The sequence below is a fragment of the Cyrtonyx montezumae genome, unplaced genomic scaffold (genome assembly GCF_038088225.1).
Source record: "Cyrtonyx montezumae isolate F1298 unplaced genomic scaffold, pur_monq_1.0 scaffold_10, whole genome shotgun sequence".
NCBI lineage: Eukaryota > Metazoa > Chordata > Aves > Galliformes > Odontophoridae > Cyrtonyx > Cyrtonyx montezumae.
Genome location: NW_027071826.1, coordinates 33,302,962 through 33,329,152, shown reverse-complemented (window position 1 = coordinate 33,329,152; position 26,191 = coordinate 33,302,962). Strand labels below are relative to the sequence as shown.

Sequence of the window (26,191 nt, the reverse complement as noted above, 5' to 3'; positions counted from 1 at the left end):
AGGTGCTTAAAGTTGTTAATATATCCAAGAAAGAGTGCAGTAGCGCACAGCACAAATATGGGTGCCCATGACCTCACCATCTGACAATGCACAAATACAGCTATGCTTAGATTGAAGAAAACAGCAGCCCTACAGCTCTGCAATCAACAGTCAAAAAGACTGAAGATAATACTTTCAAAGACTCCAAAATTCAGCCAGATATTATTTATTTTCCTTTTCTTTGAGGTGGAAGGGGTAGTTACTTCTTGTTGGATTTTTCCCATGTATCTGTATGTACTTGATCATCTTGGTTGTTATTTTTTCCTGCTAAAAAACAGGACACTCCCACAGCAAACAAAACAAAACAAAACCTATGAGTAAAAAATTTCCTCCAAATTAGGACATAGAGCAGATATGTGAGCAAACAACCCTTCCATGAGTCCAGCTACTAACATGCCCAGATGTCTGTAATGAGCTATCCACTTAAGGACAGCTAGAGGTGATACTGTATTCTCACAGTACCCATGCCTACCTTCCTCTTTTGCACACATCAGGAAAATATGCAATAAAAAGAGTAGTTCTGGCCTGATATTCTACCCAAAAAGGCACTGAAAAGCTCAAAATAAGGAACCTGAATGGTCAAAATGGACACTGTAACTGAATCCTTAATGTCTGCCAGGGACAGATTCATCATGTTTGTCATTTAGTCCTGCTGTTATTTGAGTACTGCATCAGCTTTTCCAAGCCTGTGAGCCCCTGGGATATGCCAGTTCAGTACCAGGTGAGGTGCTGACACAGGCTGCCCAGAGAAGCAGTAGATGCCTCATTCCTGGAGACACTGAAGGCCAGGGAGGATAGGGCCCTGTGCAGCCTGATCTGGTGGGTAGCAACACTGCCTATAGTAGGGGGCTCAGAACTTTATGATCTTTAAATTCCCCTCCAACTTAAGCCACTCTGTGATTCTGTGTTAAGATTTGACTTGCCCCAGGACTTTGTGATGGCGAATGGTGAGTCTGCTTCTTCCTGTTACTGCCAACTTCAGACTGGTTAGACTGTGGAAGATATGAGAGAAATTGTCCACATACCTTTCTAGGAAATGTGGAGAAAAAAAGTCCCATCTGAAGTTCTTGCCCACTTCTTTTAGGCCAGACTGCACAAGGAGGTGAGGGACTCCTGTGATTCTCACCCTAGCTGGCCATTGACAAAAGCCCAGCTGCTAACTCCTATCCATGTTTCACAACATTCCTGTGGGTCTAATGCCAAAATGACAAGCTCTAATTCTAGAAGTCTGTTCTCCAATAATTTGCCGCTGAGGAAAAATTCATATCAGAAACAGAAACTGCACTTCCTTCTCTGATGGAATTTTCTTCACTGTTGTGTGAGTAGATTCACTTCTCAAAAGACATGAGCTTATTTATTTTTTAACCAAAACAGTTCATATATATTTTTTTTCATAATATCTGAAAAAATGTCCAAAACATCAAAGGATTTACTTATAAAATTCTGATTAGCTGAAGAGGAAGAAATGTAAGATAATTATTATGCTATATACCCACACTCAGATGCAATGATGATTGACCAACATCCATGCTTTGGTGGACAAGCTCTTGATTCTTAGGAACAACATACAATCACTTCCTGTATTGCAAATCGGTCTCCTGTACAGCTTGAAAAGGAGTAATGCATTTTGTTTATGGATTGCTCATCAGGTTACCCTCATCACATGTGTACACACATCATTTAGTGCATTCTTAGGAAATGATCTGGATATTTCTTCATCTGTTCTGCAGTAGTTGTGCTGATGTTTGGGAGTTGTTGTGTGTTTGTGCTCATTTAAATTAGCTTTTATTGTTTTCCCCTTAACCACTACATTTCAATGTACTTGTCAGATGACTAGGTTAGTCCATGCTAATAATATCTTACTTTTTACTAGCATACCTATCAGCTGTATTGCACTTTTTATGGTTGTTTAACAACTGTGAAACAGCAAAAAAAATATTGTTAACCTCATTCCATTTCAACAGAGTGATTCTGTGTATGCCATTACCATACAGCTCACAATTTCCCTCATGTGCTATTTGTTTTGGTAATTTCAACTCACTACACCAAACAAGTTCCAGACAATGCTGAAGCAAAATTGCTTTTCAAGGAGATAACTGCAGCAAATGTATGTGATCTGAGACAGAACATGGTTGACTGCGGGAGAAAATGGTTTTCAAAACAAATTCAGAAGTTTCATTTAATTGATAAAAAGAGGTCACTGAAGACCTAAATGCCACCATCAATATATCTATATACATATATATCCATCACTCAACATGCCTGGAAAATTAAGTATGATATGATAACTCATGACAGTTAATGACAAAAAAAATATGTTAGAAACAAAATTATTATGAGGTAGAACATATTTAATTCAAGTTATTAGAACCAAGTAAAATATTTTAATTGGTACTGCTTGGTCACCACCTTCTATGGGCTTCATAGATTTGCTAACAGCAGTCACAATGAAATGCTGGAATATTTTGCATATAAAAAAAATATTAACCACCGAAAACAATAAGAGAGTGTGGAGAAAAAGTTACACTACTTTCCTATCAGACACAACTGAATTTGCATTCTGTGCATAACAAGAAGATGGTATTAATATCAGACCAGTCTGACATCAAAATTCCTTACTGAAAATAGCAACTATTCTTAGTAAACTGAACTGTGTGGTTTTGAAGTCAATATTACAGGTTTTTTCATTTGTTTGTTTGTTTTGTTGTTTTTTTAAGAAGGCTATATGGAAAGAAATGGTACTCCCCAAGATGAGTGAAATAGCTATTGCATTTGATACATAATTCTGTGCAGTCGTGATAAACACTTAGTAAGAGAGTAAATACTGTTCAACCAGAGGCCTGAGCCTGTGAAACAGGCTGGCTCAGAGCCTGTTTCTTCCGAGCCACAGCCATGCGCAAAGCCTGAAGAATCGTGTTCTCATTGTTCATGATGTTGTAAGTAGTCAGCTTCTGGAGTTTGTTGAAATCTTCTGCTTTCAGTGACACCTCCCTCGTTGAGTATGGAGAGCAGAAGCTGGAGAGATCAACCTTGCCCTGTTCCATTTCTGCAGCACTGCGAGACATGCCTGTTGGAGGAAAAGAAGGAGTTTGTATAGTCCCAGGGAATTATAGTCCTCTGATAAAACATGTCAAGAATAATTTAGAGAGATCACAGATGTGGTTGCAAACACGGGTGCAGTGCTCTGATCTCTGAACAATCTACTTCTGAATAAAGCCTTTTTGAAATTCATGAACAAGTGTCACTAGGCATCATTCCATTGCAACTAGTACCTTCTGCTGGTTGACTCATAGCATGCCATCTTATGACTGTCATTCCCTATGGATCCCAAGTAGAATATATACTAATGGTAGAAGGAATAAAGTGACATAAAGCACAGGACAAGGCGGAACATAAGTTGCTTTGGAAAACATAATAAAAACACTGGCAGTGTCTAAAACACTGGCCCCAAAGGACACTGTGACTGCATTTAACAAATCTTTGTTTACATCCAATTGCTTTCATTTCCTAACACATTCAAGCAGTGCATTAAACAACCCAAAAAAAAAAAAGCACAACAGTCCTCCTCAATAACATTCTATACTCTAAAGGTAGTTCCTTCCTAGATCTGACTGTCATAAAACATAATTTGAAAACTACTTTTTGTTCTGCTCTCTAAAGTTCTGGAGATTACAAGAAGAAATAAGTTCCTATTCCTCTACTTGAACACATTTCTTCTTTCTCTGAACTATACCAGATCTCATACTGAAATCATGCACAATATTTCACAAATAGTTAATGTCATCCCATTATGCAATGTATTCACTAGTAGGAATAAGCAAGCAAACAAAAGATTTTTATATTGGGATAAAGAAGAAACACACAAGGTCTGAACACTCATTGTGTCAATAAAATAGCCAGATAATGTTAACTTACCAGGTGCTATGTATCTTTGGAAAGTGTCATTCACTAGTGGAAAGTAAAGCAGGAGAGGAGCTCCTGGGGTGTCTGCACCATCAAACATATAGCACTCTTTCAGGTTCTTCTCATCATCCTTCAGCCCAAACTTGGCAAATGGAATTCCCTGCTCTGAGAAGTAACTGCAAGCTTGCTTTAGAGGCTGGTCATTGCCCAATAGCAGCAATATAAAAAATGGGAAACATACACAAGTTCAGGTTATTTCTGAGGCCCAGAAGTTCATGTTAATTTGCATGTTAAGATGACTAAATAGCAGTGTAAGGTTGAAGACAACGTGAGTACATGCAGTCCCTAACTCTCCTGTTGCCTCAGAAGTTATTTAAAAAATAGATTTGAAATAAAATACCTGATATTAAGATGGCAAAGAGGGTTTAAATTTGTGCCAACGTGCATCTCTAAAATTGAAGTATAATTTAGGAAGAAAGCAAGTAATTGCAAAAATTGTTACAGAGCATCATTAATTGAAGGATTAAACCAACTTCCCCATCTTAGACTTCAATTTTTATAAATAGTATGAAATTTCAAGCATTTTATGAGTATTAAAACTCAAAATACAAACTAAATCAGAAAGCTCATTTGTGATGATCAAACTTTGTTAAACAATTACCTAACAATACACTGAAGTAACACCTCTGTTTGTTTGAATTAAATATTTCTGAAGGACTTCAGAGTGCTAGAAAGAAATGTAAGTACAAGTAACTGTATGTGCACTTTTCCAGCAGCAGAACAGAGACAAAATTTCTTTTTCATCTGACATTACAATGTAGGAACAACATTAAAATATCATCCACTTAAAGTCAGTGACAGAATCTTTATGAGTGAACTTAGTGTACTCTGTGGTGCACTTCAGGGGTGGGTTTACAATTAGAAGTATGCATTTGGAATTCTAAGTCTGCCTTTCTATATGGTGAATATCACTTTTGAAACCTATATAATAATTTTATAATCCAATTTCAGCAAAGATTGTAAGGGCATTTGATAACATGCTTCAAGAGAACCACATTAAGAGGAAAAAATGTTGAAAATAAAGACAAAAGTTATTCACTTGCCACATTGTTCTTTGACAGCTAAAAACGCAGTCAAATAAAAATACTAATTTTATATATATAAAGAAAATGTGAAATAAATTCTGCATCTGAAAAAAAGATTTTACAACTATATCTGTGCTATAGAATCTTAAATACAATTGTAATGGAAGTTGCAGCTCAACCATAATAACTTCACTGAGCCACTCTGTACTTAATTGGTGAAGCAGAGAGCTCTGACTGTTCTACTTAGAGGTCTTTCAAAAGTGATTTAGAAAAAATGAATATGTTCTTCCCTCTGATAATTTCTACTCTTCTTCTGTTTGTAAACACTTTCATCAAGTTCCACTGATAACACTTTATAGAAATTATCTAAAAGCCAAATAAAACAAAAGAAAAACCATTATTAAACAATGTCATTTTTGATTTCTCACCAAGGTCTGTGATCCGCCAGTGTAATTTAGGTGTATGATGACATCCACTTTCCTTTCTGGTCTCATAAGGGGTGGACAGCTTGTTTCAAAAAAGAAAGCTGCATCCACCAACTCCAAGTGCTCTGAGTGGCCTCTCAGATCATTAGGAGAGCCATCCAACAAGGTGTCTAAATAAAATATTTGGAGCTATTAGTAAACTGCAGAAAAACATCACTGAAATTAGAAAACGAAATGATGGCAAGCTCCCTTCCCCAATCCCCCAAAGGATTATTTCTTTGCTTTTGTCTGTCAGGCAGCAATCCTAAAGCTTTTTTCAGCCTCTCCACTCACATTCTGTCAGTCTTTCCAAACCCATGAGCTTCACAAAAACCACGGCATATTTTCTATACATGCAAAACCCCGCTCTACTTATTTTAATCATAGTAAGGATTGTCACTACTGAACACTCCTAAAATTTAACATTTGTGATATTGGAAGCGACACATGAGCAGGATTGTCTATACCTTTCCATTTTGCAAACTGTTCATGCTGGATGTACTCATTGTGCATCTGGAAGCCCCTCAGGAAGTTGTGGTACTTGGAGACAGCAGGGCGGTCTGTCAGGATATCCCGCAGAGTCGTGGAGAGTCCACTTGTAGGAGTGAACATGCATGTAGCCATTTCATAGGGCTTCTCAGGCAAGTCTGGTTGTTCCTCTAGAGGTACATGACACAAATTACATGCAGTCTCAGATTAAGCAAAGCATTGGCTATTCAGTAACATCAAATCAGTTTATATTCCCAGCATCTCCACTACTTTGAGACTGAGAGCAACAGGCAGACAGAAAAACACAAAATGAAGTGTGAGAGCAATTACTTTGTCAGAGGGGCCTGGAAGAGGAAGGCTGTAAGCCAAAAGGTACTGGGGATCTACCTATTTCAGTCACTTTGTCTTGGGTCCATCTGTGCCAGAAGTCCTCTGAATTGTCAGCAGCATGCCAGGCATCCAAAAGGTTTTTGGAGAAGATGCTACTCCACATTCCTAGGAAGTGGGAGAGGTGTAATAGGCATTACTGAGGTAAATACAAGGAATTGATTAGAAAACTGCTTTCTGCTCCTTCCACGGCTTTTTGGTTTGTTTATTTGGGTTTTGTTTGTTTGTTTGTTTTTGGGTTTTTTTGTTTGTTTTTTTGTTTTTTGTATTTCAATCCAACTTTTACATAGGCCCAGACATCTATATCAGTGCTAAACTTGACTCATAATGCAAACTTATTTCAGAAGAGTTGTTTTCCTCCCACCATGTTTTACACAGTACAATATATAAATTGTCATAGACAAATTTCTGCATTGTTCTTTCCTCTTTCCATAGAGGATTATTTTCAGCCAGCTCTTTCAGTGATTCCCCTTCTTCTTGCTCAATTTATTTCTTGTCAATATTTCTTTCAGCTTCTGCAAATTCACATAGATCTGCAGCTTTTAAAATGTTTTGCAAGCTAAGGGAAAGTGATATTTTAAAAGAACTTGCAAAGGTACATGACTAATCTCTCTCTTTCTAGTTTCATTTTCTTAGTCCCAATGATAAAAACATGGATATGTATATGAGTCTCAGGAAACAACTGAATTAAAGTGACCGAGATATTGAACCCTTTCTGTTGTTATCTGGTACCTCTGCTACCACATGCAAAACTACAGCTTGCTAGGGACTAATTTCACAAATCATTAGTATTTGTTTTAAATTCTTGCCACTCCCCCAGGCTAGTAAGTCACCTTGCATGAAGCAGATTCGGGACTCGGGGAGCTTCTTCATCAAGCGACCCATGAAGAACTCACTGCCAAAATCCTCTGCACGAATGAAGGCTCCATACTTCAGGAAACCCACCTCGTAGGGCGTGAACTCAACCCACTCTGCCAACACACATACCAATATTGTTAGATCCACCAGCCCAGAGTACATAATGCTGTTAAAAACAATAACATGAGCAGATACTGAATGAACCTCAATGCTCTTGGAAGTCAGCTGGTTTATCATGAGCCCAAAGCAAACCCTGCTCACCACCCCTCAGGTCCAGCATGCAACTGAAACAGTGATTGTACTCTACACAAGGATGGGAAAGAAGAATGTAGGAGATGAGGAAAACTGTAAGCTACTCTTTAGCAAGTGGGATGTTTTCTTATGAAAGGTGGATTAGAATGTGGTTTGGTTTCTATTGTATTTATTACCTTTAATCAACTATAAAAAATGTTCATTATATGAATTTAAAGTTTCTGGGAATCAATTTCTTTAAGAATTGATAGTATTTCTGAGGAAATGTCATGGATCTAGGCTGTGTTGATCACCTGAAGGTAAAATCTAACTATGTACATTTATGTGCCAGGAGATTTTATAAAATATTAAAATGCTGCTTCTGCTGCTTGTATCCTATGGCTCCCCAGCTATTGTTTACATCTCTGCACAGGACTTCTGTCTTGGAGGAAGAATTTAAAACCTACTGTCATTATTCACAGTATCTATAGCTACACTATATCCCTTAAGTAAAAACAAAGCTCTTTTCCTAGAATTGGAACATCATTACCTCTGAAATCTTTAGTAGTAACTTTGTCCTTGACATTCAGGGCAAGGTAGATGGGAAGTGGGTTCTGGCCCTGATTCACTGCCCGACGTTGATCAGAAAGCCTGTGGTAGCATTTCTGGATATTTAAATAATAAACAAAATTAGCTGATAATCAGTTCCATAAATGCATCAGCTTATAATGTCTGAATAAAATACTATTTATCTTAATTTCCACCTAGATTTATTTCCATACAGCCAATAAAGAGGGCAAGAAAAACACCACGAGAGAGGGAATAACTCTAGTTATGAGAACCAGCTATTCAGTATATGTCAGCAGGAATAAAATGCTTCAGATGCTGTTCTAGTTTTATATTGTTAAATATAAGTTGGAGCTGGGGGGGGTGGTTTAAGAAAGAAAAAAGATCTGGCTATTTCCACTATTAAAATATCTTTCATTTGTTTAACATTTGAGGCACGGTGTTACTGACAGTTTTCTTGCCAAATACAGCCATGAAACTTCCATATTGGAAGTTGACATCCACAGAGGAAAAATCCTTGAGCTGTTCAATACTAACAGCTTATCTTTTACATGAAATAGATACACTAAATTGTACTTCAGTAAAATGAAATTCTAGCTTTTTTTTTTTTTAATAGGTATCACTGAAGCCAAAAATACAACATGAAATATGATATGAAGCAGAAATACTTTTGTGGGATTTTTTTTCCTTTTTCCTGCTCCAACTGGACAAAATTTAAACACCGGATTTTAAAATAAAATATTTTTTCTCTCCAGCTGACATCAGTCTGCCAGTTTATGTGGAAAATTTTGCTTGTGTAATTAAAAGAGGATTGGGAAGGGGCAGTCCTAAGAGATCATATTCAAAGCAGCTGAAAACACCTGGAAAATCACCATTCCTGCAGTAATTCTGGATCTACACACTTTCTCAGTGCTAATTCACAAAGTGAATTAGTAACTACACAAGGAGCACATCTGCAGTACATATGATGTATGCTTGTGTAAATATAGCAAACATCACAGCAGTGGAGACATGAAAGTGTGAAGCTGTAAAAAAAACACTTCCGAATTTCAAAAACTTCTTGGACAGCTACAAAAGTTAATTAGCATGCCAGTTGCTTTAGAGCTAGTCTGAGCATTTCAACATTATATTCAGTCACATTTACACCATACTGTAGGCATGCGCTGCATCTCAAAGTATTTACTGCAATAAGTGTTGTACTGCCTGCATACCAAGTATAGTGTTACTGGCCAGGCACTTCTTTGTAGGATTTTAATTTCTTGTAACGGTCATAAAGATCAAGTCACCAACTTTATGAGAAGAAAGCTGTGTAGACATTACCCCATCATTTAACATGGATTCAATCATAAGTCCCCACAGATCAATAAAAGATGTTTTATGTCCTGCTTGGGTCCTTTGACTCAGCTCTTTGTAATAATTCCTCAGACTTCTCAAGCAAAAAGCACCCATCTTGCATTTGGCTGCTTGTTTCCGAGCTTCAATAATTATTTCTCCAAGATCCTTATGTGACCACTCAGCATCTTCATACAGTTTTGACATGGTCCTACAAGCAGGAAACGGCATGAGGAGGTGCAAAAATGAAGATGTAACTTTCAGAACTGAGAGGATATACTCTTGGCACTTCTTACTGTACTAGCTTTACGTCACTATTCTATTTTGAACAGAAATGCAAATCTATAGATAATCACTTGCTCTGAATCCAGTTCAAGTAGTTCCACCAGCTCTCTATACTGTTCTGTACAACAGTAATTAACTGTAAAGGATCATTCTGCATAGGATTAAGGATTTTTGTATTGCCACTGAAGTTTCAAATTTCAGTTGGAGTTAAATTACTTCAGTGACACCAGGAAGTATGATGAACAACAAACATTTCATGGGTGACCCCGCTGTTTACAGACCAAAGAACAAGCAATAACTCAGTACACCCCTTTAACATTTTCTAAGATCTAAAGCTCAGGCATAGCAGGGTTTTGCTTTGCATAATAAGATCCAAACAATAGAATCAAAATGACTTCTCACCATGTTGTGCCAGATGAACCACTGATGTATGAAACACAATCCAGAACACGCAACTTTTGGAGACCCAACATGCTGCCATACATTCCCGTCAGTGCTCTTATCCCACACCCTGCTGTTGTCACAGCCACTATAGGTACCTGCTCAACACAAATTGAAACACAGGCAGAAAAGTGTCATCAAGTGACATTCACATCAGAAGGTGGCAGTCATGCAAAAGCAACATCCAAACACACAGAATAAGAGAATCAACCTAAAGGTTGGAAAAGACCACAAAGATCACTTAGTTCAACCATCAATCCACCCCCACCATGCCTACTAACCATGTCCCTCAGTGCCACAACTATACATTTCTTGGACTCCTCCAGGCAAGGTAATACCCCTACCTCCCTGGGCAGCCTCTTCCAATATCTTATCAAAAATAAAATAAAAATAAAAGAAAACACATAGGTTAGAGACAAAGCAACATTACTCTGTGAGTTATAAGTAAAGCAAGATGCTAGGCATCCTTGTGGAGTATTCTAAAAGATTTTGTCACTTCTGAAAGGAATTTTAAGAAACATGGGCCAAACTTATTGATTTGAAATTTTTTTAAATGTGATCCATCACTTGAGAGTCAACTGAAAATAGAGAATTTGTTCTTCCAGACAGTCTGTTGAGCTCTCCAGCTGAGATCACCTTGGTTGCAAACAAAGCCCAGGAGAAGTAGTTGCTGACAGAGGCCTTGCCATCTCAAGGCCTGAGGGAAAGGAAAGAAAACCCGCAGCAGTGCATTTCCTAGTTACCTCATGGTCTTGTAGATCTTCTTCCAGATGAAGAACATCTTTCAGCGCAGCTGCAACCACCTTCCTCCGATTTTGCAGGAAATTCTGTTCATCCGTGCACAAGTCAAAACCCAGACGGGCATCTAGGTTTCTTGGCCTGAAGCACAGACCCTGAGTCCTGAGACCAGGGCATAAATATTACATACTATTGATCGCAGAAGTCATCCAAACTGTGTTTGTGTGTGTTCATGGATTGGTTCATGGACAACATAATGTAATAAATGAGAAATGTGGTGCTGACCACAGACGGGCCTCTGCTAGTTGCCTTAGCTTCTATCAAGAATATAAATGGGAATGAAATACAGAACACTTCATACTGCCCTGGTATTGGAATGAAGTTCCTACAATAAGCTTCTGTTTTTGTTTGCTCATATAATTGAGTTTTCAGTTTTCAGTATTGCCTACCATATGTGCCTGTAACTAGATAATCACTGCCAGCAGGCACTGCAGCTGATAAGTGAAACAGCTTCCATGCCTTGATTTCATTTATTTATTTATTTATTTGTGTTATAACAGAAATATGATTTCTGTGTGGAGCTGCTCACCCAGCCCATGGGCATAACAGTGCACAGTTCTGAAACCTGAAGAAAAAGGGACCCCTGATTTAGTTATCCATCACCGAAAAAAGGAGAATCTTGCACACAAAAGCCTGCAAAGAGAAGCAGAACACCTCTGCTTGCAACCGAGTCTGCATTGCCCCCTGCTGATTTCAAATGTGTAGGTGCAAGTGACTCCCAGTTAAAGCATCAGGCCTTGCTGAAAACTTACCACTCATTTGCTTTTGCATACAAGTCAATTGTCCTGTCCTGAAAATCACAATACAGACAGCGTAAACATATTCAGGTCATTAATCCTGCATCTTCCCCACCCACACCTATCTACAGGCTGAGTTTTATTGCATTTGCTGCAGGATCTGGCCAGCAATTATCTGGGTTTTGAGATCCATAATGGGCTCCAGTGCAATCTGGGCTGGTAGAAATGAGGCCCCTCCCTCTGCTTTCCAAGGATGCATTTAGTTACCCTTTATTTTCTAGGGAGCTCATTGAAAATTAGGCAGATAGGCACCTGAACCACAGGCATGGCTTTGTTCTCTGTTTTACCTTCTGCTGCAGATTTAGCATCTGCAAATTATTAGTCTTAAATGTCTTATCCATTACTGTTAGCTCACATAATGCACTGATGAATATATTAGATATGTCCCGAGGAAATCAGTTTAAGCTCATAGCAGAGCTGAAAAGTGTTCTTGGAACCACATGCGGAACAAATAAAACCAGCAAATAAACATTGCATAGCTACACCGTGAGTGACTGTTATTTTCACTTCACAAGCAGAGCATATGTCTGAGAGAAACTGAATCACTGAAGCATAAAACTTGTCATCCACCAAACTAAGCATATGTTGGACTTTATAAGAAGGACTTGTTCTCACCTCTGCTATTGTTATTTTCTCTTGTATAGGAAGCAAGTTCAGAGCTAGAGTCACAGACTCATTCATATCCCTTTCATTTTGACTTGATACAGACTGAAAAAAAAGGTGAGAAAGTAATAATAGTTACATAAAGGGGAAAAAGAGGTAAAGAGCAGCCTTCCCAGCCTCACATACACACATTCACTTTGCATCCTCTGCCTACACACACCTGCATCTCAGAGGTACCCAAACCAACACAGTGTGTAGAGCCATCTGCTCATTATGGGGGACCACGTACCCTACTGAGCCTCCTGCGCCGTGGCAGTGCCACAGTCAGTGCCGACTGATGATATTTGATGTAGTGGAACCTTGCTGGTGCTGCTGCGCACAGGCACGAGCTCAGCGTGTGGGTCTGCAGCCCCTCGTATGAGCCATCCACTGTCAGCGCAAATCTCCTCTCTGAAGAGATGACAGAACAAACATCACATCTTCATGACTGGCCTTTCCTAACTTAAAGTTAACAATATTCAAAAAACACTATTACTGTCTATACTTCATAACTACAAGGAAACCTTCACAACAGGGATCTGAACCCCACAAGTAGTCACTGGGATTCAAGTTTGTTTACGACACCCTGCAAGTAAATTATGCTGAGGTCTAAAAAGGACTCCTTGATTTAAGTTCTCTCAAAAAAACATGCTTTTCAGTGTGAAAGTATCAGGAGATAACAGAGCATGATGTTTTAATAATTGCATGGGACATACACAGGCCTACAAGCACAGTCTCAACACAGCAGTGATGAGCTGCTTATAATGTGCAACAGGTACCCTTGGTAATACACTGTGCCTCTTGCCTTTCACCTAGTGCCATATTTTGTATTGTTACACATAAATTTTTAAGCATGACATTTGAGGAAAGAGTTTTAATGCTTATCTTCACCTCTGAAGACAGGAAGATTCTGCTCCACTTCAGGACTTAGAAAACTTCAATGCTGTACACTAACTTTTTGGAAAGTCATAACCATCTGGCAAGAGATTATTACAGGGGAAAGTCTTTTGTAGGGAAACCAGACCACAGACTCCTCACACTGCACTCAGTGGTTTTGTTTTACAATTTATTACAGTCTGCTCCAGAGGCCACTGACATTCCTGAGATTTTGCCTTGGATCTTAAATCATTTTAAAGAGGGGAGTTCAGGGGTGAAATGCTGATTGTTTTTGCCATAAGGCATTCTCCAGATTTACTCCATAAATCAGTGAAGACTCACCTGTGCTATCCTTCCTCAGCCTGCCACCGTTCACCTGCACCTCCAGACAAGCAACTTCACGAGACTGGAAGAGACAATGAGAGAAAGGGGAAAAGTTATTCACTACTGGCTGAGCTCTGCTTTAATCAGACCCCTGGGCATATGCTTGATCTGTTTGTCTGCTTGTCCCCCTACAAGGCCCAGGAGGGTGGCATTTGGCATCAGGATAAAGCAGGATGGGTGCCCCAGGGAGGATGCTCAGCCTGGCTGTACCCAGGCAGAATGGGATAGATGGATGTCCACCTAACCCTGCTCTGTTTGCGTCTCCCCCACAGCTAATGCCTCCATGGCACCCTATGAAGCAGCTGCCCAGCACCATTAGTGCCAGCACTACAGTAAGCACAGCCCTAGAGCAGGAAAGGGGTTAGGGAATAAAAATTACCACTAGAACACCATTAGTAACAATGTTTTCAGGAGGATCCGGACTGAAAGACAAAATAGAAAACAATCAGTTCACAACTAGCAGTTTCCAAATTCTTTTTTTCTTTCATCATTATTTCTGTCTTTAAAAACCCATCTTTGGACAGGCAGCATGGGCAAACAGCAGATGAAACTCCAGCTGGACATCAATCCAGTCTTACAGGCCTGAGCTTGAATGTTAAGCCTGGGCTGCTCTATTAGTGAAGAATTGCTGAGTAAGGGAGCTCCTCACTACATAAGATAGGATCATTTTCTGATGCAATTTACAAAAATGGCAGAATTACGGTATTGCCCTGTGTTGTTGAGGCATAAACCTGGGGGACCACAGTGGAAAAGCTGGTGAATTCATCCATCATGCCATAATAAAAAAAAGGAGAAAGAATACTACCATATACCTTAAAAATCAGCAGGAGCATTAGCACTGATTTACTTGCCCATTCTCTCAATTAATTGTACAGTCAACTTAAAAATACAGTAAGAAATATTTGTTAATCAATTTCTATTGCTAAAATTCCAAGTACCTTTTTCTGACATTCTCACAACAAAGGGAGAGGAGTAGGTGGAGTTTAAAACTAAAAACATCCTACTGCACAGAACATCCCAGCAACCTAGGGAGCATCAGCAACCATCTTTGTGCTCCCCCCACTCAGCACCTATAACAATTCTTTAGTGTCTCTGTATGCCTGTTGTGGATGCACACACATCGCACAGTGCCATCCACTCTTTGTTAAATGTCATCATACACATGCATTTCCAGAACACTTGAAGTCCCTTTCTGTTTTATTCAGACTATGACAGTGTTAGGGGTCTGCAAGCATAAACAAATGTTTTGTACCTCAATCATTTCCTCTCTGAGTTGCATTTCTCTATTGTTCACCTGTTTGAACCTTACTCACCTACTCTCCATTGTGAATTCAACCTCCAGCTCCTCTTTTCCCTGAGAAAGAAGGAAAAGAATCACTACATGCTGATTCTCCTGTGCTGAAAGACACTGTGTAGGAATCTATGCTCTTCAGGGGACTCCTGGAAGCCAGCACGTACCTTTAGTTACTGCATGTGCAACAGATTTCATTTTCTTTGTGTTATATCCATTAATTTAACATTGCATACATTGAATTTTGTAGGAATTATATTAGCAGGCATCTAGTTTACACCTTGTAGGCCAAGTATGAACATATCTTACAGGACTTCCTAACAGTTCCTCTGCCTTTCTATAGCATAGATTCATCCTCACTGCTTTACTGGCAACCTTCAATTCCTCTTACTCTTACAGAAGCTCCCCAGTAATTCTCAGCATGAGAAAGACTGAATTTCTCTGGTGTTTTTAAACCATCATGCCTCTCTCTTGGACCCACCCACAACCTGTATAAACGGGCCTGGTGGCACGCTAATATAGTGTCATGCTTGGGTGTATGAAGCCTAGGATGCTGTGGAAAATGAACTTTGGTTGGGTAGAGTACAATTGCATGCCCAGTCTTCATCTTCATCTTTTTCAATCCTCCTTTGCAGGCTTTGGAGTCTATGTCTCTCTTTGGTAACTCTATGTCTCTCATGGCCAGCATGAAAGAAAACAGCACAAGAGCCTTTCCAAAACAAGTATCAAATCAAATCAAATCAGCACTCACTCAAGTAATATATTTCCAGGCCTAAACATCATCATTAAAACCTTAGTAAGAGATTGTCTTAACCTTGCCAGAACCTTGAGCTCCAACTGCAAAGGAAGGCCTAAATCTCTCAACATCAAGAAGAGCAACCAAACAAGTCTGATAATGTTGGCCAACTCTACCTGCAAAAATGGCAAGCTGAATTCACTGTAATTACAGTGCAAAAGCAGTCACAACCCCATGAAATACATGGGTATAGTCAGCTGGTTAAATAGACAGTAGGAAAGGATTGTAAACCAACAGATGAGAGAAAAGCTGAGATAAACACATTCTCACCTAGCCAGGTCATCTTAGCTTTATCTTTGAAGTTTATCCATACCTGTGGATTCAGCTGGAAACTCAGCTGAATATTTTCTCCAAGCTGGATTTTGGAGACATCGAAGAAAACAGTGAGGAGATGGTCATCTTGTGTTACATTGTCCTCATCACAAACTTTCAGCTCCAGGATATTCTGGAAACATTAAAAAACAGATTGTATAAGTTTTAGTAAGAATAAGATACTACAGATTGGTTAGTTGGAAGAATTTGGGTAAGAACTTCAAGAATGAATGCAAAGGAAACTGTTTCACAGTTCTTCTCTACAGGCTCTATTGACTACTAAGGAATAGACAGTCTAATTCATGTATTGAAAGTTAAATAGCTACAAGGAAGTGTGAATGCTTCATAAGAATACTCAAGACAACCCAAAGTATGTAAGGCTATAGTTCCATTTCATACTTTGTATGAAAGGATGACTTCTAGGCAGGTAAGAAGGCACCTGGGCTTCTGTCTTCAGCCTGATAATCAGAAGATGCCTAGACAGTAAATACAAATATAGCCTCATTTCCTACCTTAACCTGGCTTTGAATTGTGAAGTGGAAGGTCTCATTCCATGTTGGGTTCTTGGTGTTGGGAATCGTTTTGGTTCGGAAATTCTGCACCGAGGCTGTTGGCAGTCTCAGGCTCACATAGCAATCAGACTGGGTTACTGTGGGAGAAAGGGAAAGTACAAAGGTAACAGATCAGTAAGCCACATTTAGGACCCCATAAGGTGTTACACCGAATGAATTTTTGAGTTCACAAGGCAGAATGCAAGCTGGGAGGCCAGAAAAGGTGTCATTAAGTCAGTAGTAACGGCATTTGCAACAAGATGGGCAGTTGAAATCTTGTCTGTGCTTCCCAGCACAAAGTGAGATGACGTTGCTGTTTTGCACAAGATTGCATTGGTTTTTTTTCCATCAGGGCCATAAAGTTCAGTTATGAATTTTTATGTGCCCAGATACTAAGGAGGGGAGCTTTAGAGTTTTAATTTCCCTTTCTCAGATGAAAAGCTCAGCTGTAGAGTTTGGCTTCCCATGTGAGTTCCTTTATAAGTGAGGGATGTTCAGGACCAGAGTTATGGTATGAAATAGTGGTTAGTAGCTGTCTGCAGTGCTTAGATCATCATTTCCACCTGGGAATGCTTTTTGACACGGTTATTAAGCAGTGAAAAGCAAATGTGAATCATGACATTAACAGTCCTTTAGATCCATGCTCCAAAGTCAAGGATGACCACCCTACAGAACACAGTTTGTTAGTTAGGAGCAACAAACCACACAAACACCAAAGACAGCATGACATAGTATTGCCTATAGATGTTAATCTCATCGGCAGCATTATATTTCCTCTATTTTTTATGCCAACCACTCAAGCATTCCTGTAACTGCACAGCAGACGCACCTTCATCTGACTACACTTAGGTTTGTCCCACTTAGTTTTACCAGTAGACTTGACTTTTGAGAAACACCGTAATTGACTTGAAGCCAATCTTTTTTATTATTATTTTTCATGCCTCCCCTGAAATTTAAGTCACTTTTGTCTGAGTAATTTTGAAAGAAAAAAGAGTAAATTTGATTAAAGTTGTTGTGGTATATACTTAAATTATAAATACACCAAAACACATAAAGATCACACAGATTAATAAAGAGTCCTAATAGCTCCAAAACTTCTATGTATACATGGGAAAGTTTCATATGAAAATCTTTTTTTTTTATGATTTGTAACTCAAGATTGAGACTAACATACTCCCATCAGATCTCGGAGAGGAATTTACTCATGCTTGTGAGTGATCCTAATATTGCACTTGATCCACTCCATGTACAAAGATATATGAGGACAGGTACTCCACTCTGCCCAAAATTTGTGCAGCAGAATACTATGCTGCCTTATATCAAGGTCTTTCCATTTACACATACAAGATTCCCATTTGCAAGCACATACATGCAAGTCATCATTATCCTAGTACGTAAGCCTAAATGCCATCTGACTGCAGGAGGTGAACAGCAGTGAAGCAGCTCATGTGATGTACGCAGCAGAGCTCCTCAGCAGTAACTGGTGTCTCTTGCCTTGACCATGACGCATGAGCAGCTGTTGAAATGTGCTTGAGGTGTCAGCCATGGCACCACCGTGGGGCAATATCCTGCCAGAAGCAGGTGTGGCAGCTGGTTCTTATGAAAGCAGTCTTCATGCAATTATTACACTGTTTCTAATTATCTTCCAGGACAGCTGCAGGACTGGATCTTAATTGCACTTTGCCATTAGAAAGCATTACAGCTGCATGACCCACACTAAAAAACACCATGGCCCCACAGTACCATGCTGCACCTCAGACAACAGCAGGGCACCAGCTGTTCTGGCTCAACCATGAAGATTCTGCTATTTTTGATGTTAACAGGTACAACTTCCAGCCCTTTGTGAACAGCAATCTGAGCATTCTCCTCCTCTTGGACTGCCTGTGAGCACATATATCTATGGGGGAGGTTTTCTTATGACTCTCAAGGTATAGTTTTTGTGTTGAAAACAAGAATGTGGCCTCAAATATTGATCTACTTGTCCATATCACTACCGTGGTCATGGATGTCCTTCACTTGGATCATCTCATGAAATACAGACTATCACTACCTGCTAAGAAATGCATTTCTGATCTTCATCCAACACTAGGGAGGCTGAACAGAGAGATTAGCATTGCTGTTTTCTTGAATGAAAATTGTTAGATAATTTAGATCACAGAGAGGGTGTTTTTTGTGGGTTTTTTTGTTTGTTTGTTTTTGCTTTGTGTGATTTTGCATTGTTGCTGTTTGTTTGATTGGTTGGTTTTTTTTTGTTTTTTTTTTTTTTTTAATAAAATGGACACGGTGCTTCTGTGGGAGTGAATACCTTCGTTTCCAAGGCCCTTCACAATATGACTATCACAATTCACTGAGGCCTAGGACAGCATTTCCTTCCTCCAGGAAAAGTTTAATGTTAATCTCCACCACCTACAACTAAATGCAATAAAAAGCTTTCTCACATATTCACACCTTGCCCTTCATCCAGGGTGGCGCACCGCAAAGAAAGCTGTATCTCTATTCTTAAAGCTATTACTTGCTGTGATTTTGCCAAATATCAAACACATCATTTTTCTGTTCTCTTCCTTCCTTGTTCACATCCTCTTATTTTTTAATGAGATTTCAAGCAGCATCTAGATAATACATAATGGCAACTGCTTAAATACCAGGGTGAGGTAAGAAATAAATAACAACGAAACAATAAATTAGTGCAAGAATCAAACACCAGAGGAAGTCTGTGGGTTCCTGTAATAAGTATCAGATTGGACCACAGATCCTCAAACAATAATATATTTCACCAACTGTATTTCATTTTAGGGTCTCAATGACCTTTCCACAAATTAATTTCATACATGGCAGAACTGCTATTTCAGTGCCTTAGAAGTTTTTTTAAAAAAAGAAACTAACTATATTTCATAATCTTATAAAATAATGTATCCAAAACAACACAGGCCTTAAAAAATCCCAAACTTGAAAATTTTCAAGATTGACAAGTCTAATACTAAATAAATAAATAAATAGATAGATAAATGAAAGTTTTCTCCTCCCTCCCCTCTCTTCCCACCATTCGCAAAAGATCATTATTTCACAAAGAAAATGCTGAAGGATTTACTTAACTTTATACCAGCCAAGGTCCATCTAGCCTAGTGTTTCTCTGTGTCTACTGGAATCTCTAGAGTGCTTTCAGAAAGCAGATAATGATGCCTTGAAAATGTTCATCTTAACATTTCTCTCCAATTCCCTATTTCTACCTTTTTGCTTAAATCTTAACACTTAGGCTTTGTTTGTTTTTATTTATTAATTCCACTTAACGAATTTGTTTCTCTATGGAATCTTTAGCTCTTTTGACCCTTTTTTGGGGAAGGACTTTTCATCTTGTTAGGAATAGAAATAAGTGGCAGAGAAAAATGACCACCAGACATGGGGCACAGCACAGTCAAGTGCAAAAGAAGAGGGCAAACATCACACCATGCTTGTAGTCCTCACTTACAATTTTATTTTCAGGGTCTTTCGAAGCCAACCTTTGCTGTTATTTATTTTTTACTTCTGTGAACACTGTCAGTCTCTATCTTGAACCTACACAAACTTTTGACATCTATGTACTGTAATGCACTGAGTGTGAAATTTGAATTTGTCTACAGATAAACTCCTGTTTTTAAGTTTGGATTGGATTGGTGCACCTATTTCCTATTATGCTCTTCACCCTATTGAGGAGTCAGGATGCAGACAAGGTACACACCCAAACCTGGGAACTGACAAGTGCTTGCTGGTCCAGGAATATTAATAACGTCAATGAGTCTAATGGGGATGTGGGTGTTCTCAGTGGGAAGAGGGAATGTGCAGATCACAGGCAAGGCACCGAAGTCACAGATGACATCAATGATGCATCAATACACAAATGGAAATCAGTGTTGATGTATTATTTACACATTGATGAATTAGTGGGAAAAAGAGACAGAATAGTATAAGCATGTATTAAAAAGATGAAGAGTTAAAAAAATAGAAAGTAAATTATCTTCAAAATATTATCTTAAGCACTGAACTTCCAATAAAAGTCTTGTAATACTTGTTTTGTAGTTGATGATATTGAAGTTTTGAGACTACTGTGATTTTCCCATTTCCATTTACTCTTTAGAAGATGAAGCAGATAGAAAGATAATAGAATTGACGCATAGTACCTCACTGCAAGAATTTCTACATGCTAGATGAGTACTAAACAAAGTGATGCAAAGAATGTATGAATGTATGGAAATAGTGCAAAGAAGGTTCTTCAGGAGAGAATATAAAATGGGATTAATTTACTTAAAAAAAAAATGATAGGCATGACTGGAGAGAAAGCAGCAAGAGCTTATTTTAGATACTGAAATTGTTTAAGATGGCTAGGATATAGGTGTCACTTGCCATCCTGTTCTGTTAAGAAGAGTCTTCAGGAAAGGAAAAGCTATTAAAAAAATCTTGAAAAGGATTAATGAGAAAAAAATCATTTAAAAAATGGTGTTGTAAAGAAGTCAGTGTAGCTGGGGATGGAAGCCCACGTGCTTCTGGGTTTCCTAAGTGTGCCAAACTAATCCCTAGATTATTATAATCGTGACAGAAATATATATATATATTCCCCAGAGGTAAAAAAAAAAAAAGGGCAAACCTTGCAAAAGTGGTACATTTTTTGATCACCTTAAGTCTTCCATTTATTTCTTCTCAGAGAAAGCCACATAGTTATAAATAGGAAATTTGCACTAGCTTTGACATTGCCAGTGACTATTCAAATGTGAAAACCATTATTTTGTAAAAAATTGACTCACAGTGTTGTTTGTTACAATGAACTGTGCATAATTGAAATATGTGACTTCTACAAGTCTGACTGTATAGAAAACTACATGCTGAGGTGTCTTTAAAGCGAATTTTTCAAATAAATTGGAAATAAGCGGCTATCAATCAGAATCAGACTCAGAAATTAAGCACATCCAAAGCAGTGTCATAACTGGTACAACTCTGGAATTCTCAAAATACAAGGTCCTTCGTATAAAGCTGAGTTTAGAGAGGACATGAATTTTGGCATTGAGCCCTGCACTCCAGGAGTGATAACGAGAACTCCTATTCAAGGGAACCAAGAAACATACATACAGTTCTCCTCTTTGTTCTCTGCTAAGCAGAGGCTACAGTTCATCTATACTCACAAAATGAGTCACACACTGGCTGCGATTCTTACCTGTGGATCTCCTACCATGACAGTATGGATACAAAAAGACTAACTGCCCTGCCTGACAGAAGAGGTGTTTATTTTATATCCAAGCCTCATTTCTAAATCTTCTGTATCTTAGATAGTTCTTTTGGAGATTCTCTTTACAAATGATGGAAGTACTGAACAAACAAAGCATTCACCTTTACAAGCATGGTGTTTGTTTTGTTTGTACCATTTTCTCCCTCCATGCTTTGACTAACACAACCATTTCAAGCAGATTACAGCTTGGCAACATTGGTGGTAAAATGCATGTTGCCCTGTTTTGCAGACAACATCCAGTATAAGTTTCACAGTGTAAAGCAAAATATACTCAGCCTGGAGAGCCTGTGCTGCTCCACACCCCAGGCCATGCCCTGTAAACATCACAGCCATCAAACCTCTCGGCTGAGTAGAGGTAGGGGCTGAAGGAACTGCCTCATACCAGCAAGCAGAAATGTTCAACCAACTCAGTACCTGGCCACTAAAAATTTCTACTGTTTGAAAGGAGAGCAGCAAAACACAGGCAACTCCCTTCAGAATAAAAATAGTTTGAAACCAGAAGTAAAATATGTTGGTCAAAATGAAGAAAAGGCAGAGAGTAAATTCAACAAGCTCATTGTCATGCAGATGACTTAATAGGATATGATTATCTAGGAATATATCTAAAGGCCCTGTTTATCCACACCTCTTTCCTTCTGTTCATAGCCTTGGAGTTTGTATCTTCAGTTTGGTCTTGGCTGTAACAAAAGATTTCCCTCCAACCTTTAAATGAACTTCAGATCTCCCTTATACACATTAGAACTAAATTCATACAGACTCTTCTTTCCCATATCATATATTCAACAACAAGAACTGATCTTGCTTCTCTTCAGCAAAAATAGAGCAATAAATTGTTCTTCATGTATGTTTGGGCTCTAAAGAATAATAGCAATATAGAAAGACCCAAACAAATCTCTTGTAGAGCTACAGACCTGCATCATTTTAACTCAACAAATTTAACTTGGTCTGGTTCCTACAGAAACATTCCAGATTGAGACCTTTGTACCTATAGACCTGAATAAATGCAAGATAATCAGCCAGCTCCTCAGACTGGAAGAGATTGTCACACTTTTTTCTCTAGTGCTTTGCTGTTCAGATATTTACAGAGTATTAATAAATGTTTACATTCTTATCAACCTCTAAAAAGTTTGGAAAAATTACTAAGAACAGAAACAGCTAATAGTGCAAGCACTCTACTACGCTTTGAAACACTTATCTCCCATGCTTGAATCAAATACAACAGTCACAGAATGACTGAATCATTTAGGCTGGACAAGATCTATTAAAATCTATTAAACCAGCACTTAACACTACCAGATCCACCCCTAAACTATGTCCCTAAGTACAGAATTTACCCAACTCCTAAACACCTCCAGGGATGGTTACTCCACTTCCCTGAGCAATCTGTTCCAGTGCCTAACCACATCTTTCCATGAAAGATGAGTCTACAAGAGATGCCAAATATCCAGCCTTGAGCACACACAAAATACACTGTGCCATGGACAGAATGGAGATTACTGTAAGAAGGAACCATAGAAAGATGTGCCCTCATAAAAATTTCTTCATACGCTACTGCCTCTGAATAAATATCTGTTCTTTGTTTCACAACTGAATCTACATTTTATACTTTCTGTGCAAACAGATCTGAACTATAATACAGCTGATGGCTGGATCTCAGTATTATGCTGACAAAAATCTAAGAATAAATAATATGAACTTTGCTACTTCACCATACCACAGTCAAACATTTCTGCCTCTCTCATTTTACAAATGCTCTGTGATGTCTTCCACGCTTCACTGTATTCTAAGTAGCTTTACAAGTACATGTATGCTCCAAATCTATATCAAGATACTCACACAAGTCTGCTTTCCTGGCATTTTTCATCCGTATGATTTTTACGGTGAGTAAGTTGCATGGAGAGGGTTCTGTCTATAGAACAACAGAGTACAAAACACATGGGATTATCACATACAGAGAAAGAACAGAAGTACAGTCAGATATAGTGTTGAATTAAACATTTCAATGCCAACCACAGAAAACATTTCTAGACTGAGGTCCTTCCTTGTGCATCATCTTCTCTGTCTCCCAGAAGGTTTACAGGCAGGTGTGTGGCGAAAGATCCCCTAGATGACCACTCAGCCACAGACCAAATCTCCATTGCCCTCCATTTTCCATTCTGAGGAAACGTGGAACTCCTCAGAACGCTGTGGCTGACTGACTCTTACAACACAACCACAGAAAAATAGTGAGCCTCACTGTGCTATTAATACAACTGATATACATCTTGTTTTTGCAAATCCTAAGAATGTCATATAGATCTGCTTTATTTCACAACAAATAGTGGCCAATCTAGCAGAGCAGGAATTAGTAATGATTTCACGATGTTGTGACACTGCATGTCAGCTGGTATATAGCCATTGATTTCTACTGTTATGTTTGACGTAGACCAATACTGGCTCTCAGAAAATGAGGATCTGAAAAATGTCTCCCAGGAACCCAATCCAAAATTCTCAGAAGGGGGCAGTGAAAGCAACAATTGTCGTTATTTCTCTCAATAATTCTGCTTATATATACAATATTAATATAATATATACATAATATATATATTATATAATATATAATATATACAATATATATTATATACAATATATAATATATATATATACAATATATAATATATACAATATATCTCCCACAGATATTACTTTTTTTTAAAGGAATGAAAGGAGAAAAAAAGCCCTGCAATTTAACACTCTGAACCAACCAAACCAAGAACAAAAAAAAAATATTCTAAGAAAAAAGAGACTGTAGCAATATAGCAAATGCACAGGAGAGCTCATGCATACTACTCATTGAGCAAGTAGTATCACTCCCACAATATGTAGATCAACATACAGCAACAAAATCCTTCTATGTCACCATTCATTACCTAACATCCCCAAATTCACACCATTTCTAAGGGAGCCCACATTTAATGCCTTTCTGACTTTTCTTCTATGCTCATTCACATTAGTTACATCTCTTATTTTCATCAGTAGCTTGTTTTGCCAGATCCCACTGTATGGGAGTGAAAGACAGTAGCAGTATATAAATTGTGCATTTACAAAATATAGTACAATTACTACAGCATGAAAGGCCTGAAAGCAAAAAATCAAAGCAGGCACAAAACCCAGATAGAAGCCACTCATTGCCCTCAGCCCATGTGCTGGAGAAGGAATCTCATAGCTGAAGATAATCAATGCTTCTACAGGAGGTCCCCTCTACTGCTAAAGTTGCCTTGACAGCTCACCCCAGAGCCTCCTTTTCCCTTTCCTTACCTGGCTTGTGCTGTAAAACAGTCCCATCGTGGTCTTCACCACGTTCAAACCAGGTATGAAACGTGGCAGTGGATAGGTACTGAGGAGCACTCAAAGCTTCTGGTTCTTTAAGCTGCCTGGAGCAGACAGACAGGTGTGTGGATAACTGACTCAGCTCCTGCCTCACCCCAGCCACGAGCCCCTGAGCAATCCCCAGCTCCTCCTCCTTGCTTCTAGCAGGTGACACACCAACACCCCAGCAGAAGGATACTCTTCCCAGCCACAGTTGGATTGGCATCAACACCCAGCAGGAATCTTCCCTTCGTAGGTCTTATGGAGGCTACAGAGCTCTTGCATATCTGTCAGGATGCATCTCCCCATGCAAGGGTCTGTCTAGCTACACTCACAAGGCTTCTTTGGCCCAGAACATCCAAACATGTCATTATGCAGGTAAAAGAGTTTTTGTAGCTGTTTATTGCCTGGTGGGTATTTGCTTAAAGACATATGTGAAAAATGACTTTTCATCCCTACCTCAGCTTCCATGGTGCTGCTCTCAGGCAGTAAGCTGTTCTAGCCAACTGGTTACTGTAGTGAAAAATATTGCATAAAAATTTCCAAATCAGCTGTTGAGACTACACGAAAATTTCCACGGTAGAGGCAAAGCTTTAAATGCTCATTCACTTTCTCAAAATTTCTTACTTTGTGTATCTAAATTAAAATACATAAATGAATAATCTCAAAGGGAGTACATTTGGATGATGTCACTTGAAATTAATGTTACTTATTCTTCGTGTTCTAGCATAATCTTATGTCCTTGCATTTACAAGACTCACTCTGCAGGGCACTGTTAGCATCGCATGAGATCATCCCTTTAAAAAAAAACAAAAAAATTTCCTTGCTATTATTAAATTTAAACTAAAAAAATGGACCAAAATTTCATTTCACTTTGCAGTGAAATAAGAATTGATTATGGTAATTCTACAGATATTGTATAACTTGAATTCAATAAAATGTTTGACATTCAAAGATTCTATAAACGTAAGAACTGGGTGTAACAATTGTCACCCAGACAAATGCTAAACAGATGAAGAATGGATGACAAAGAGACCACAAGAAGCAGACGTCAAAGGAAA

At 38.6% G+C, this 26,191-nt stretch overlaps 1 protein-coding gene across 1 annotated transcript; it reads right to left on the bottom strand.

Annotated features, from left to right (window-relative positions):
• Positions 1–2,210: 2,210 nt before the first annotated feature.
• Positions 2,211–25,106, bottom strand: LOC136060791 (cytosolic phospholipase A2 epsilon-like). Its single transcript, XM_065755586.1, has 20 exons — positions 25,080–25,106; positions 23,619–23,691; positions 16,490–16,626; positions 15,979–16,110; positions 14,892–14,932; positions 13,958–14,000; positions 13,537–13,600; positions 12,569–12,729; positions 12,292–12,384; positions 11,632–11,669; positions 10,825–10,981; positions 10,043–10,179; positions 9,344–9,566; positions 8,007–8,121; positions 7,201–7,338; positions 6,368–6,475; positions 5,959–6,150; positions 5,456–5,622; positions 3,955–4,138; positions 2,211–3,106 (listed from the first exon to the last, which is right to left on the bottom strand). Exons 1-20 carry the CDS (start codon positions 25,104–25,106, stop codon positions 2,868–2,870), a joined length of 2,469 nt encoding a protein of 822 aa, XP_065611658.1. The 3' UTR covers positions 2,211–2,867.
• Positions 25,107–26,191: the final 1,085 nt, after the last annotated feature.